This window comes from Camelus bactrianus, chromosome 26 (genome assembly GCF_048773025.1).
Source record: "Camelus bactrianus isolate YW-2024 breed Bactrian camel chromosome 26, ASM4877302v1, whole genome shotgun sequence".
Taxonomy (NCBI): domain Eukaryota; kingdom Metazoa; phylum Chordata; class Mammalia; order Artiodactyla; family Camelidae; genus Camelus; species Camelus bactrianus.
This window is the reverse complement of record NC_133564.1, coordinates 22,625,849-22,640,559: the sequence shown is the minus strand read 5'-3', so window position 1 is coordinate 22,640,559 and position 14,711 is coordinate 22,625,849. Positions and strand designations below refer to the sequence as shown.

General features: G+C 39.9%; 1 protein-coding gene across 7 annotated transcripts in view; it reads right to left on the bottom strand.

Moving 5' to 3' along the window:
- DLC1 (DLC1 Rho GTPase activating protein) overlaps nucleotides 1–14,711 on the bottom strand; it is a 344,906-nt gene that overhangs the window by 149,147 nt on the left and 181,048 nt on the right. The window contains exon 1 of one of the 7 annotated variants that reach the window (XM_074353517.1): nucleotides 9,159–9,497. The exons of the other annotated variants lie outside the window; for them this stretch is intronic. Coding sequence (XP_074209618.1) covers nucleotides 9,159–9,297 — 139 coding nt within the window. The 5' untranslated portion in view covers nucleotides 9,298–9,497. Of the gene's footprint in view, nucleotides 1–9,158; nucleotides 9,498–14,711 lie in introns of those variants that run through there. 7 annotated transcript variants of the gene reach the window in all.

Sequence of the window (14,711 nt, the reverse complement as noted above, 5' to 3'; positions counted from 1 at the left end):
AGCGCTTACTGAACTTTCTATCTGGAACACAAGTGCATTATACTGAATGTAAGGTGTGGGTCAATGACTGTCTCTAAGAAAGGCAAACTTTACTGCTTCCCTGTCTACCCTGGAGTAAAATCATGGTGGAGGACTTTTTTTTTTAAATTTTTATTCACTGGTGGAAGCAACCAAGTGAATCAACCCAGTTACTAGTTTGAAAATTTTTTTCAAATGTTGAGGAACGTCCAAATAACTTACTGAATATACCAGTGCTGCTGTGAAAAAAATTTCAATATGCAATGCATTTACCACCCTCCTGGCGCGTGTGCGCACACATATCACTACTGTCACATTCTCATAGTGACATGAAGACTTTTCTCTTCAATGATTCAAATGTTTTCATTTCCATGAGTAATAGTAGGAAAGTGATAATTATGACTTTAAAAGTTAGTTATGTCAAGGAAATTTTCACTTATAAATGATGTTCATCAGGGTGCAAATGAGCATATCTCTATCAAAGTACAGAAAAACCACTAAGTAATGATGAGATAGTATGGATCTTTTGTTAAAATGCACATGGATCAGCAGTCAGTTCATGCTGCAGAGCGGAGAGAGGTAGGGGGAGGGAGGGGATAAGGAAGAAGAAAAAGAAGCAGGAAGGAGAAAAAGAAGGGAAGAAAAAAAGGAGGGAAGGAGACAGACTCTGACTGGCTCAGCAAGTACCTTATGGTTATCTGGCAAACCGTGCCTTAGAGTCTAGTTTTCTGTACAGTTTACTTTTTTTCCTGCCAAATAATCTCTAGAGTACTAAAGTCCAGAGACAGTGTTTAATTATCTCTGTATCTTTCCTATCACTTAGCATGGTGCCTTTCACAGAGTCAGCATACAATCAATATTAGCTAATTTGTAGTTAGTAAAAGGTTATGCCCATCCAGTATAAAAACCCTCTGTTACTCTTCACTTCAGAGTTGACATTCTGTCTGCCTTCGTGACAGTACAATGTCTGAGCCATGTCTGACGTTTTCTGTTTCTAGGACCCTTTATTTAAAGATGAAATGTTCAACCTTAAAACTTTCCTGCTTTCTTTCATTGTTTGGCCTCTCCACCTGGTAACAGTAAGCTGCCATAATTAACTAGATTCTTTAGAATATACTGGTGAAATCACTTCTGAGAGAGAACTAGGCCATGATACATCAACATACTGTCAGTATTCAAAATAGACTTTAATTAAGTGTGAAAACTGGTAGCAGCAGTATTAATACAAATTCCTACCTTTTTGGGTAATTTTATCATTGATTTAATCAACCTCTGCACTGGGTAGATGATAATTAATTTTCAAATTATTGAAAGCAATCGAGAATGTTATTGACCTGAAATGGACTAGAATTTTTGAGAACATTTTATATAGGAAGCTATAGAATTGCTTCACTCTGTATTCTTAATCCTTAAATTCTATTATCTCAAGTATTTTTCTGCTCAGAGTATAATATAACCTTGGTGACTGGTAAACATTAAAGAATATAATAATTATGCCATATTTTTATTGTGATGTAATGATTATGTCATGTTTTTAATACAAGTCATCTATCATAATTTTTCTTTTCTTTTAAAAATCCAAATAGGAATATCCCTTAAAGTTATCATGGGAAGAAAAGATGTCCTTACTTCCACTTTGGTTCCATAAGAAATTGTGTGGAATAACAAAAGACTTAGGACAATCTACTTTAGGTCTATAGCCCACGTACGTTGAGACCAATCTTGTCCATAAACTGAAATATTTAAAGCACAACTTCCAATTAAGTTCATTCTGATTTGTGAATCAGTCAAAAGCATCCCATTTTAGATAGACATATTTAAACTTCAGTACACTTCAACTTTGAAAAAAGGTCAGCATCTCATCTTAAAAAATGATTAAAGATATGACCTCATAGTACTTTGGACATACTGAGTCTTTGTCCCATGAGAAGAGTGGCCAGTTCATTAGGAAAGATGCACTAGCTTGTCTGATCCTTCTTTGCAGAGAGGGTCTCCCTTGGCTCCGTGGGGACACCCACTGATGGTCTGATTTATTTATGTTTACAGGTTACTCTGCTCATGGGAGGAGTTGGACCCACAGGGATGTGCAGAAGAGCAGTTTAAGCTGGTGTTTGTCAACCTTTAGACTCATGTCCCATCCCTCTCTCCCACCCTTGATTTCTTTCTCTATCTTCAGCATTTTGTAAGATGTAGTTTGCACTATGAAAACAATAAATGGATTGAGTGTATTTTTAAAAGCCACATGTGTTCTTTCTGATACTGCCCCTTACAAATTTGTCTTTTCTCATTCCCCCAAGAGTCACTGGTTTAAAGAACAAATCAGTTATGTTTCAAACAGCCCTCAGTGTCCAAAAGACACTGTCTAGTTCTTCCTTAATGAAATAGAGTTTACCTTCCCTACGCTGGGACCCTCCTGAATTCAAAGATAGAATTCAGATGTCATCTTCATGGCTGGCAGTTAGGGATTGTGTCTGCCTTGTGTGTCCTTCAGTGCCCAGCATGGTGTTTTACATACGACAGGTCCTCAATGAATATTTGTAAGATTAACTAGTGATGATGGACAGATTCTGAACATTTTTGAGTTTTGCCCATGGACACTCACCAATGGATTTTTAAGGTGCTACCAAAAAATACCCTAACTTAAATGGGAGTAAAAATAGTAGTGCATATCTCTCAGGATTATTCTGAAGATTAAATGAGAAAGTGCCTTTAGAACTCTCAGCATAGGTTGTTATTTAGTTAGGCAATCAAATGGCAACTGAATTCTTGTTATTATATTTATTGTCATTGTTAAAGCATCCAATGATAATAGCTACCTACTGCTGGGTGCCACATTTAGTTCGTATTACAAAAAGTTTAGGTCATATTACCTGCCTAATCTTTGGCTGTGCCTGAGAAAAGAAATTAACACTATAGTTGTGAGTGTGATTATTAAGGGGATGAAGAACTTTGGTCTTTTCCATGGTTAGATCTTCATCAATAATTCCAAGTAAATGCCTCAAAAACATCCGTGTTTGTTCACAAGCAACGGGGGAAGAGCACAGAAGGATCAGTGTGAACTCATCATCATTGCACGTAAATATCTCCAACACACACCTTCTGGATGGCACATCCTCCTTCTTCAAGAATGCAGATCATTCTTAAAAGAAGTGATGAGAACCAGAAATTGGAAAACACATACAATGTCAAGTTTAACTTCAGTCTATTCCTTAATCATTCCTCTGGAATAGAGACTTTCCAGTGGAAAGTCTCTATTCCAGTTTTGGCTCCACGATGCAGCTCAAATCCAGTTTTGGCTCCACGATGCAGCTTCCCATGTGACTAATGAATATACTCCTCCTACCAAGCCTTTGGTTTCAGACGCATCTCATCATTGCAATTATACTGACCTTTGGAAAACTATGCAAACTGCTCACACATACTATTCTAAATGAAGAAAGTTACAGAAGTTTCCCTCCAGAAGGGGAGGTGTGGGAAACATCCCTTTCGAGTGGCAGTCCTGACGCTGAGCACACGTTTTCCCATGGCAGAGCTGGGCCACGTGCTGGGCCGCTGCTCTCTCCCTTGTTTGGCTCCATCTATACAGCAGTTTCCAAGCAGGTTCCAACTCGCTTGGGAAGACTCTCAGATATTGTATATCTAGCCTGACAAACACGTATGCAAGGACTGATTCCCTCATCGCAGCGTGAACAGTTATTCTCAAGCCACTTCATTTTGGATTTCAGCAAGTTCTGCCCCAAAGTCACCTTCATTAGATTCTTCTTTGTTTTGCTCCAAAGGTACAGAAGTAAATCCCATTTGCCATCAAAATGTTATCTTCTCATTTTCTGGACTGGTTGAAATACTTTTGCCCCAAAGGCTTAGGCAGATTATAGAGGTGTCACACTATAGTGGTGATGCTTCTTTGGAAGCAGGGCACAAAGGAAAAAGGAGTTATAACAACCAAAACTGATGCAGGGCTCACTTATGCCAATGACTCTTCTAAGTACTTTGCACAGTAGCTCATATGATCCTTAAAACAATTTTATGACACAGGTACCATTATCCTTTTTATATTGGTGAGGAACAGACTGACTTGCCCAAAGTTACTGAGCACAAGAACCAGGATTCAAACACAGGCAGTCTGATGTCACAGCCAGCTCTCTGAGACTTGATATTATGCTTCTTCTCATCAAAGCTGGCCTCAACATCAATATGCTTCTCATTATTGAAATAGTAATATCTAATTTAATATGTGCTCACATCCTTCTCCAGGAATGTGACCATGTCTCATGAAGCCTCATTAATGGCTGTCTCTCAGGCCCTTTGAAATGTTCTATCGTGTTGCACACATCTAGAGAAGTCTTTGTTTACTGGAGGAGTCTGCATATTTTGAGGCATACATCACTCTTGGTTAAAAGGCATTTTATTTGCCCTTACTTGCTTTTCACGGTGAACCAATGAGCAGAAAACAGTTCACAGGAGTCAGTATTTGTGGTTGCCTGTCATGGGAAATGGGCCAGAATTCCTGATGCCCTACTGCACGGAGAACCAATATGCTACACAGTATGTCAAGCATTCTTTTTGCTGGTGAATTGGAGACCTGGTCAGCTGAAATGTAAAAATCTATTTCACAAAAGACAGAAAATGCTGTACACTCAACAAAACACCCAGGGCGAGGGTTTCCAACCTAATATTGATACTTGAAGCATTTATTTTATGTCCATTGAACCTCACCTGGACTGAGACTGGTCTAAAATTTCCTGACTACTCCATAGGCAATTTAGTCTCTTCTTTCTCTAAAATGTTTAGCAATGGAACTAGTGACACATGTTTCATAAGTGTTTAGAATTTTTCCCCTTATGTCATGTTTCCTTAATAGGGAGAACAGGTTGAATACTTTAAAAAAAATCAGTGTGTTTTATAAAAGTTTTATATTATAGAAGTTGTTCTTACCTTATTAGATGTTGTTAAATAAGAACTAATATTTAGTTTATTTTTGGTTTATGTATTCATTCCACTTCCAAATTGATGAAAGCTATGGTACATAGGTCATCTGGGTTTTGCCTTACTTTCAGTCTCTCTCTGTCTTTCTCATCTGAATTTTAGTTTCTTTCCCTTTTCCTCAGAGGCAGTCTTATTGATACGTCAGTCCAGACTTGTTTGTGGAGCTCTGTCAAATATACATCAAAGATTTCCACCCTTCTCATGTATGAGAGCCCAGCATCTCAGTCTGTAAGAACTTCTGACTAGAGGTATTTGAAAGCCACTGTAAGTATTAAGTTGGGATTTTTAATTTAGGGTCTATGGATAGAATTCAAGGCATCCATGAACTTGGATGAGGGAAAATTACATTTTTATTGTCACTAAACTTTAATTGAAATTTAGCATTTCTTCCAGTTATGAATGTTGACAAACTGCCATCCCGCACATGCAATGGTATTAGCTGTCCCTGTGACTTTGTCACCAATAGGAACCAGACTTTTTCAAATCACATTACAGTTGTTGTGGAGATCACAAAATATCATCCACACTCATCCTTCCTCCCCAGTTAGAGTAGTTGTCATACCCGCTCCCCAGATCACACATGATGGTGGCTTTTCTGTACACCGATGTTCATGTGATGTTGCTGGCCTCATTCAGCCACCAAACAGGAAGGCTGAAGATTTGCATGTTGGCCACCCAGATATGGGTGTCACTCCCCAGGACTTTTTATAATTATTGGTGACAAGAAGATGGATCAAAGATGACTGTTTAATGCCATAAATTATAGCTGAGCAATAAGAATCTGCACACTGGTATCTTTAAAAAACACTGAATTTATATTTATTTCCCTGTATTTTAAACACAATATCTTGTGACAGAATTCATTCATGTTACAGTGCCATGTCAAAATTTTTTGGTTTGAATACTGTGATCACTATATTTCATTCTAACTGATTTCTGCTATAATTCTATATATTTTATTTATACATTAAAAATATAATTCTGGAAGAAGTGGTCCCTAGGCTGCACCAGAAAGCTGAAGAGATTCACTGGCACAACAAAGGTGCAGAAGCCCTATATGAAAGGATTAAGGGGCACCAAGTTTTAAGACGTGAAATGCTCCTTGAAGCCAATATGTCCCTGTTCCCACCGAGAGGAGCAGTGAGGACACGGAAGAGGCATTAAGATGGATGTCTGATTTGCCCAGAGAAGGGCTGTCAACCCCATCTGTCTGCCACTGTTAACCTCAAAGTTCTAATGCCCTGAAAATGTAGTGCCATCCTATGCTTTTAGGAAAGAAGACAAGGACTGGGAATAATGGTTGGAGAGCGAGTAGGAGTGAGAGAACTCCTGCGGGCCGGGGTTGGGCAGAAAAAGGCACTTACATAGGGAGGAGGATGCAATTAAGACAATCTGTTCTGTCCCTCCTCATGGCTTGAAGGCCTTTTCCTTCAATACAGCAATTCTGTATTTTGTTTATCTAAGGCTTTGGATTCTTAAAAATAACAGATGGAATCCCTGTTTTATATGTAAGGGAGTTTAGGGCAAGGAAAAGGTCAATGATGGTTTGCGTACATTACATCACTTGAGGTAGAAGAGCTAGGAACTGTTAAGTTATGGGGGGTGTGTGTGTGCACATGTGTGTGCATGTGTGCGTGCAGAGAGAGAGAAACAGATACAGAGAGACAGAGACAAACAGAGAGCTAAACTGATTGAAAGAGAAAAATACCTAACAAGGAAACATAAAACTTTGTCTCATGGCCACTCTGGTCAGGTAAAACCTCTGAAAGAAACTGAAATCTCAGATTAGTTTTTGAGAAACTTGATGAAAGTCATCAAGGTCATGATCCTCATGGAAGTAACATTTCAAGTACTATTAAGAGAAGTATCTCCCTCCAGAGTCTGCTAAACACTTCTTACCTGTCACCTCATTCATTTAACAACGTAAGAGAAGCAGGAAGTTTGGACTTTCTACTACCCTCCGTTCTTTAAGTAAGGGCAAAGTGGTATGATATAAAAGAAAGGCTGTATCTGATGTTTAGAGAAGTGACTTTTTGTGGATAATTAGCAGCTAATATTTAGCCTTTGGTCAGTTGGGACGATTGGGTGCAGAGAACTTTGAGGGAAAGGAAGTACACTCAAGGTATGGATGTGTACCAAATCGGTCTCCACTTGATTGAGCTATGAGCCGCACGCCAAGCACAGGGGAGGACAAAGAGTCCCCAGTAATCAGAGTCAGCTGTGGTAGCCAAAGTCCTCTCTTTTCAAGCATTGTATCTCAACATTCTACTGTGCTGAGTTACCCAAGAGGTCATATTTGCCTTAGAGAAACCGGACAGTATAAAGAATTTCTTCCTTCAGTGGACCTGAAGCAAAAATCAAAAATCCTAGTTGCTGTTAGAGATGGGGAAATGTTTAACTTCTCATTACATGTAAAAAGTAACTATCTTTCTCTAAATGATCTTCATTCAATGCTGTATTTCGGACTGACTCCATATAGACCATTAACATGTAACAGTCAGATGACAAGACAGAGACAGCAACTTTCCAGGGATAATATCCTTATTCAAAGAGATCAACGGCTGTAAAAACCTCTTCATTTATGAAAATATAAGAGGAAGCATGGGAAGCAGAAGCATTTTAATCAGCCTTAGTCTCAAATTAAAACACCAAACCACAATAAGATATTTTTGTGTTATCTTTAATAAGACATTATTTCTTGAATCTTTCCATCTGGCACAATGTATTTGTCAAGATAAACAACAATAAAGCAACCATTTTTTAAAAGAATCAACCAATCATAGTCAAGGACTTTATATTCCCATATCTTATGTCTTAAACTTCCTCTGGTCAATTGGAAATTGTTATCACCAGATAATCCACCTTAAAAAAACACATACTATAAAGTTGGATTTCTTCAAGGTATCATATTTTACTTTAAAGCCATAACAGAATGATTAAATTCAAAATATTTTACTCTCTCTCCCCTACCTTATGGTAGATTTGACATTGTTTACTCTCTCCTCATTTTGGGCAATAATGTTTAGTTTAACAGAGAGAGATTTTTGTGAGCATTTGAGACAAACTTACAGCCTACAACGATATGTAACTGGCAGGTTATCTCCCTAATCTGCTTCATCACAATCACAAACCTTAACTTTCACCTCTTCAAGTCATGTCAGGACAATTAGGCCAAAGTCAAGTGGCCTTTTATCAAGAACACACAGCACAGAAATTTGGGTTGACAGTTGGAGGCCACTTCTGATATTTTTAACCATTTAGAATTTCATTCTGTATATGGAAAACAGTTGGATCAACCAAAAAGGTAAAGAAAACATAATCTTTTGACCCATCCATGCAGATGACATTACATGTACAGACTTAGAGAACAAACAGAAGGAGCCATCAAACACTACTGGGATACCATCCCTGGATTCAGAGAGGTTTCTATTTTTATTGAGAGATGCTATTTTATATCAATTTATGAATATTCTTAATACCAGAATCAAGCAGAAGTTCCTGTTTCTTTAGTGTACCCCTTCAAACAGTCTGCATTTGGTCGCTGTCATATGAGCCTTAGAACATTTGAATTGCACACTGACTGTATTTATGTTTTATTATATTTCAAACGTCTGCCTCTAGCATACCTGACACCCTCTTGGAACTCAGAGCAGCCCTAGGCTGCCAGAGGAAATACCAGCAGGCTTTCACCAAGCAGAGCAGATCACTCCCCTGCCACTCAGCCTCCTAGGCCCCCCTCCTGCACACACAGCAGGCCACCTCCCGCCAGACCAGCTTCATAACTGACCCTCACCAGCCCAAAAGACCTCGGTGCTTTTGCCTGTGGTGTTCATCACCATTAATTTCCTGACATTCGAAAGGACCTTGCTTTTCTTTTCAAGGTTAGAACAACAACTCTCTCATTAAACCTTATCTAGAAATAATCAGATCAAAAACCAGAGAGGCGTTGCAGTTAAAACAAAACAAAACAAAACCCCAAACCACTCCACATACGTTAAATGCTAGAACGAGAGAGACTGAAATCATTGCCATGACAGTGATGAACTTTATCCAGCTGATGAAATCATTCATTATCCGAATTAATAACTGTGTCTATATATTTAATTGTTTTCCTTTTCAGACGTCGTCCTCACCCTCCCCCCTTCCCGCCTCACCTGCCAGCCGTCTGTCTCGGGTGTTTTTCCAAATGACATCCAGGGCTCTGGCCGTGGAGTCTCGGATGTGATCACTGAAAGACCTCCGGAGAGGGGCTCTCAGGGGCCGCGCCATCACGTGGACCTCAGGGTCCCCCATCCGCTGCAGCCACAGAGGACTTCAGCGCCGCCCTGGCGCGGCGACCATGCCGCGGGGCTGCTCCTGCAGAGGTCCCTCCCCGGCTGCGGGCTGTCGCCGTGCCAGGCGGCCAGGCTGCGTGCGCGCCGGGCCCGGGGGCGAGCGAGCCGCGCGCGAGCCCCGCACCCTCAGGAACCCGGCATTGCGGCTCGGCTCGCGCTGCGGCCCGGGGAGCGCCGACTGCAGGCGGCCGCCTGGCCCGCCGCCAAGCCCGCGCGGCTGCCACATCTGGAAAGGCTTACAAATGAGCCAACGACACCCTCGCGCAGCTCTCGATCTGCCTTCGTGGCTGTCTAGATGATTCTAGCTTCCTGTGTAATCCAATAACCTGACTTGGTACAGCATGGCTGTTGGTCTACTCAATAACTTGTCCCCCTACCCTGGCAAGCCAGGCACCCTTGCATTTTGGAAGGAAGGGCCAGGCAGGAGGCTGAAAAGGGAGGGAGGGAGGGAGACAAGGGGTGGCAGGTAGGGTTCTCTTCCACTTTCAAGGTTAGTTCTCACTTACATTTGAATTTGATTAACTCATTTGCGTTTTATTGACTCCTGATTGTAGATTAGGCTGTTTATGGGACAGAAAGTTCAGCCTTTGGCTGTGGTTGTGGGAAGGAGATATGGCTGTAATGAGCAATCTTCAGATCAGTCTAGATTCCGTCTAGGAAACAGACACCTGAGTTTTAAAGGAAACATTAAACAGCTCCTCATATTTCCCCTCTAACTATGCTTACATCTACTTATATTCAGTGGTTTAATCAGATAATTCTAGGTTTTGCCCCTAACTAAGGTTCGAATGTCCCCTGGTTTTGTGAATCTTTTAGTTCCAAGTAAGCCAACTTCATCATTATAATTGCACATCAAAATCTCTGCCCAAAAGATTTTTTTTAAGTGCCAAGTGTCATTAAATCAGAATATGGGCCAACTGCTTCTTTTACAAGGTATGTTTCTGAGCTTCTAAAATGCCAAATAAATCTATTTCTTTGCCAAATAATTTGACTGATTTTCTGCCTTTCAGTGCATTAATAATCCTCTCTTTTCTCACTGTCCCCTAAATCCAATCTTAAAACTTTCAAGGTTTGGCATGGAAGCTTAATATTGGCATCAGATAGTACCTAAGGGCTAGTTCATAACCTTTGTGAAATTATATAATGCTGTAAAAGCACTTCATACATAGTAAGGCACCATGCAAATGCTATTCATTAATTATTTTCATAATAATTTTAAACATGAAATCATTTTCAACCCACACTGATCCCATGTCTGAATTTCTACAGCATGCATCCTCCTTCCCATCAACTTTGAAAACTGAATTATACAAAGGATGATAATTAAATTACTGCAGCTGTGCTCACGAGTTGTAACTAACACTAGTACCACTGCTTACTAGTAACCCATGTATTGTTCCCAGATTGTTCACACTCATGAGTCTCTCCAACCGAGAATGTACTCCTTGGTAGATATTTACTTCTTTGCCTTATCATTGGGTTGGGCATTGATCAGGAGGTAGTAAGTACCGACTGCTGCAGTACGTAGACCTCTGTACCTGTGGGAGACAATTCCAAGTGAATAGCCTCGATAAAAATCACAAAAATATTTGATCTCTAATACCCAGTTCTATTTTAAAATGAAGTACCCAAAGTCTCTCTGTATGTGTGTATGTGTGTGTCTCTGTCTGTGTGTGTTTCTGCTTTAAAGAGTCTGGGCACCTTGAAGCAGGTTGACTCATTTCCTGGTCAAGCTGAACAGGACAGGTCTATGTGGACCCCTTTGCAGAGGAGCAGCATGAAGCAACCATAGCATGAGTAGTGAGCCACACACTGTTCTAGGCATGGGGACACTGAGGATGAATGACATCAGCTCTGTCTTTGAAAAGGAGAAATCACGTTGACCACAAACAATTTCAAAATAGTGTGATGTATTCTATCATAGAAGAATATGCAAAGGAGCACAAAGGAGGAAAAGGGAGCCTGGATTCCTAACTCCTCTTAGGCACTGACCTCAGCTAAATTTTTAGAACCATATGACAAAGTCAATGACATACAATCATTTCCAGCATGGATATCAACAACCAATTATCTGAGTCATGCCAAGTGACTGACTATAACAACCCAAAGCTTTCCTTTACCCAAACACAAAAAGGAAGGGGAAGCAATAAAGGGGAAATAGCATTTACTGAGTACCTATGATGCACCACAAACTCTTCTAGCATTGGCTATAGACTCATGTATAGACCACTACCAATGTGATTATCTTCTCTTTAGAGACAAGGAAGCTGAAGCACAGAGAGAAAAGGATTGAGAAAGGTCAGATAGTAATTGGCAGATACAAAGTTCATACCCAGAGCTGTCTGCATCCAGAGCTAATTAACCTCCCAATAGCAACTGGCCAGAAATAAGTCATAGAGAAGAGCTATCTAGGCTCAGGTGATAATAAGCTCTGGGCCAAAGCTCCATAATCGCAGTCAAATAACCACCACTGGACCCACAGTGCGAAAGAAGCCTGAGTTTCAGATGGGTTTTAGGTGATCCCAGCTATGGAAACGGAAGGGCAACAAGTCAAGAGAGCCAAGACCAAGTCAGTGCATACTGTTTAATGATGGAGCATCCAGGTCTGATCTCCAAAGTGTTCCAGGATGACCCTCCTCCTCCTCTGCAGCACTCTCGTTCCAGGACAATACTCCTAATACTTAGCTTCTTGGAAAAGTCTACTTATCCTAAGTACAGATTCCATTAGGTAGAATAATCCACAAACCCAAAATCTCTAAAAGGTTTTTATATTTAAAAAGGAAATTTACCAACATAAATGTAACTTTTATTGACAGATTATTGGAGAAGAGGAACACAACTAAATGGTTTCAAGCAAGGTGACCCTTCATTACTGATCTTCCCAGAGCCCAGAGTAGGGCTGGCAACTTGGCCCCTCAATTCTGAAAACTCATTAAATCCAAATTTCATCACAAGGCTTTTCAAGTCCTTATGAATGAATCTTGGCCACAAATCACAGATATGGTGTAAAAAACCTTCTAATATATAGTCAACCTTAAATTATTTTTATTTTTCATGGTCTGCATTTATTGACCATTAGAAATATTCCACACAGAAAGTGTGCTTTTCAGAATCCACTGCTTACAGAATAATTCCTTAAGTTTTATCTCCACGAATTTGAGATGATCCAAGTCTCCTGTCACTGTGAGAGGGGAGGACAGTATGTGATAATTAGTGTTGGTCTCAGCTTGGCAGATGGGAGAAGTGGGAATATGAGAAGTCACTTGGTGTTTTTCAAGATCCCACTGGGAATTATAAGAGCAATGAGAACAGTGACATTATGCTCTGATTGCTTCTCAGCTCCTTTTTGTGATAAAGGGCTAGTTTCAGCCATGGGTGGAGCTGCTCTCTGACCTAGGAAAGCTTTGCAAACTCTTCCCGATCCCTGGAGAGCAGAGATTCTTGTCAGTATATTAAGCTGGAAAGTCTGGCTTAAGTATCTTCCTGGTATTTTCCATCTAAGAAAACTATTCCACTTTAGTAATGTATTACAGATTTTAATCTAATTTTGTCTGATTTATAAATTTCATCTTCTTACTATGAACAACATTTTTAATTTTATAGTGTTTCTAGGTTCCCTGTGCTTTGATCTAATGGCAGGGACAACTTCTTTCCCAAGCCTGTGGAACATAAATCCACTTTGGTCTTATGGACACTCTTGTTTGCTGCTTCAACTCATTTATGCCTTCTTTGGAGCAATTAGAATATTTAGGACTACCCAAAGTGTTGGTAGGTTCTTTCAGAATAATGTGAATAATGATGGGAAATGTAACATTTATTAAGAGTCACTGCCACACAGGGATCTGGGTCTTTGGTACAGGAAGGAAATTATTAAAACTCCATTTGGTTAAGCCCTGTAAGTGATCCAGCCCCTGCAACAGGACAGAAGGTTTAGTGAATGACAGTGTCTACCCTGGCATCATAGGTCTGTCTCAAGGGCTATAACTCCACAAAAGGAGTTCTCTTCCATTATATAGGTATCCAAGAGCCTGAGAGAAGAATTCATAGTATGAAGGTTCTGAAACTCTGAGAAATGTGTAAATGTTCCTGTATACTCCAGTGAGTAACACCTAACATGTAGATTACATGCTGCCAATGACCGTTTCGTTTTGCATTTTGTTTATTTAATATGACCATCTTGGTACATTTGCTCTGGTGTAAGTGGCAATTTTATCTCTTAATTTGTTTCTGCATTTGGAATGCTAAAGGTTACACTGAATTTGGTTGAGAATCTCTCTTGTGGTAAACTCTGTTAAACGTTTTCAAAGGGTTCCAGCCAAAGTTGTGTACACTAACTACCAGGTATCTATTGATACTTGATAGACCAATAGACCATGATGACGATTTTCTCCAAATCAGTGATCTCTGACCTGGGGGCAGACAAGATTCTCCTTGGAAGGCAGGAAGAAAGTCTTAGAATCTATAGCTATGTATGTAGTTCTTTAAATATTTCTATTTTTGCCAAATATATAAAGTATGCAAGTATAGTGATTTATGATCTAATTTATAAATAAACATATACATTAGAGTTCTATGCTCAGAAAGTTTTACTGATGGGAGTTAGCGATCAAAAAAGTTCAGAGGCTGTTTCTCTGCAACTACTGATATAAACCAAAATCACACTGTCTTTCAGATACTCTTTCGGATTAAAATCAACTTGTGGGGGCATATTGTTGCATAGATGCATAAAAGGAAAGGGTGTAATAGAACATGAAGTAAATATAAGGAAAGAGAGAAAGACTTCCTTTTCTTCCTGACTGATGCAACAATATCTTATTTCCTTTTCAATTACTGAATCTCATTACTACCTATGCTTTCTGAAACAGAGTTCACCTGGGCTGAGAAAAGTTACCTTGCTCATGAGAAAGGAAACTGCCATAGACTGAATGTTGTGTCCCCACCTCTCCCAATTCATATGTTGAAACTTAATCCCCAATGTGATGGTATTAGGGGTGTTAGGCAGTAGAGCTTTTAGAGGGGTCATGAGGGTGGAGCCCTTATGAATGGGATTAGTGCCCTTATAAAGAGACTTCAGAGAGCTCCCTTGTCCCTTCTGCCATGCAAGGGCTCAGCAAGAAGACAGTGAATGATGTGAAAGAAAGATAAGAACCAGGAAAACTTTACCAGACACTGAACCTGCCTGCAGCTCGATCTTGGACTTCTTAGCCTCTAGACTGTAAGAAATAAATTTCTGTTGTTTATCAGCCACTAAGTCTATGGTATTAAAGCAGCCAAAGCAGACTAAGACAAAGAAAAGCTTTACTTCAGTCTTTCCCCTTAACAGCTTTGCAGTCTTGGGACGGCATTTTCACAATTGCTTGAGGGGACTGACTA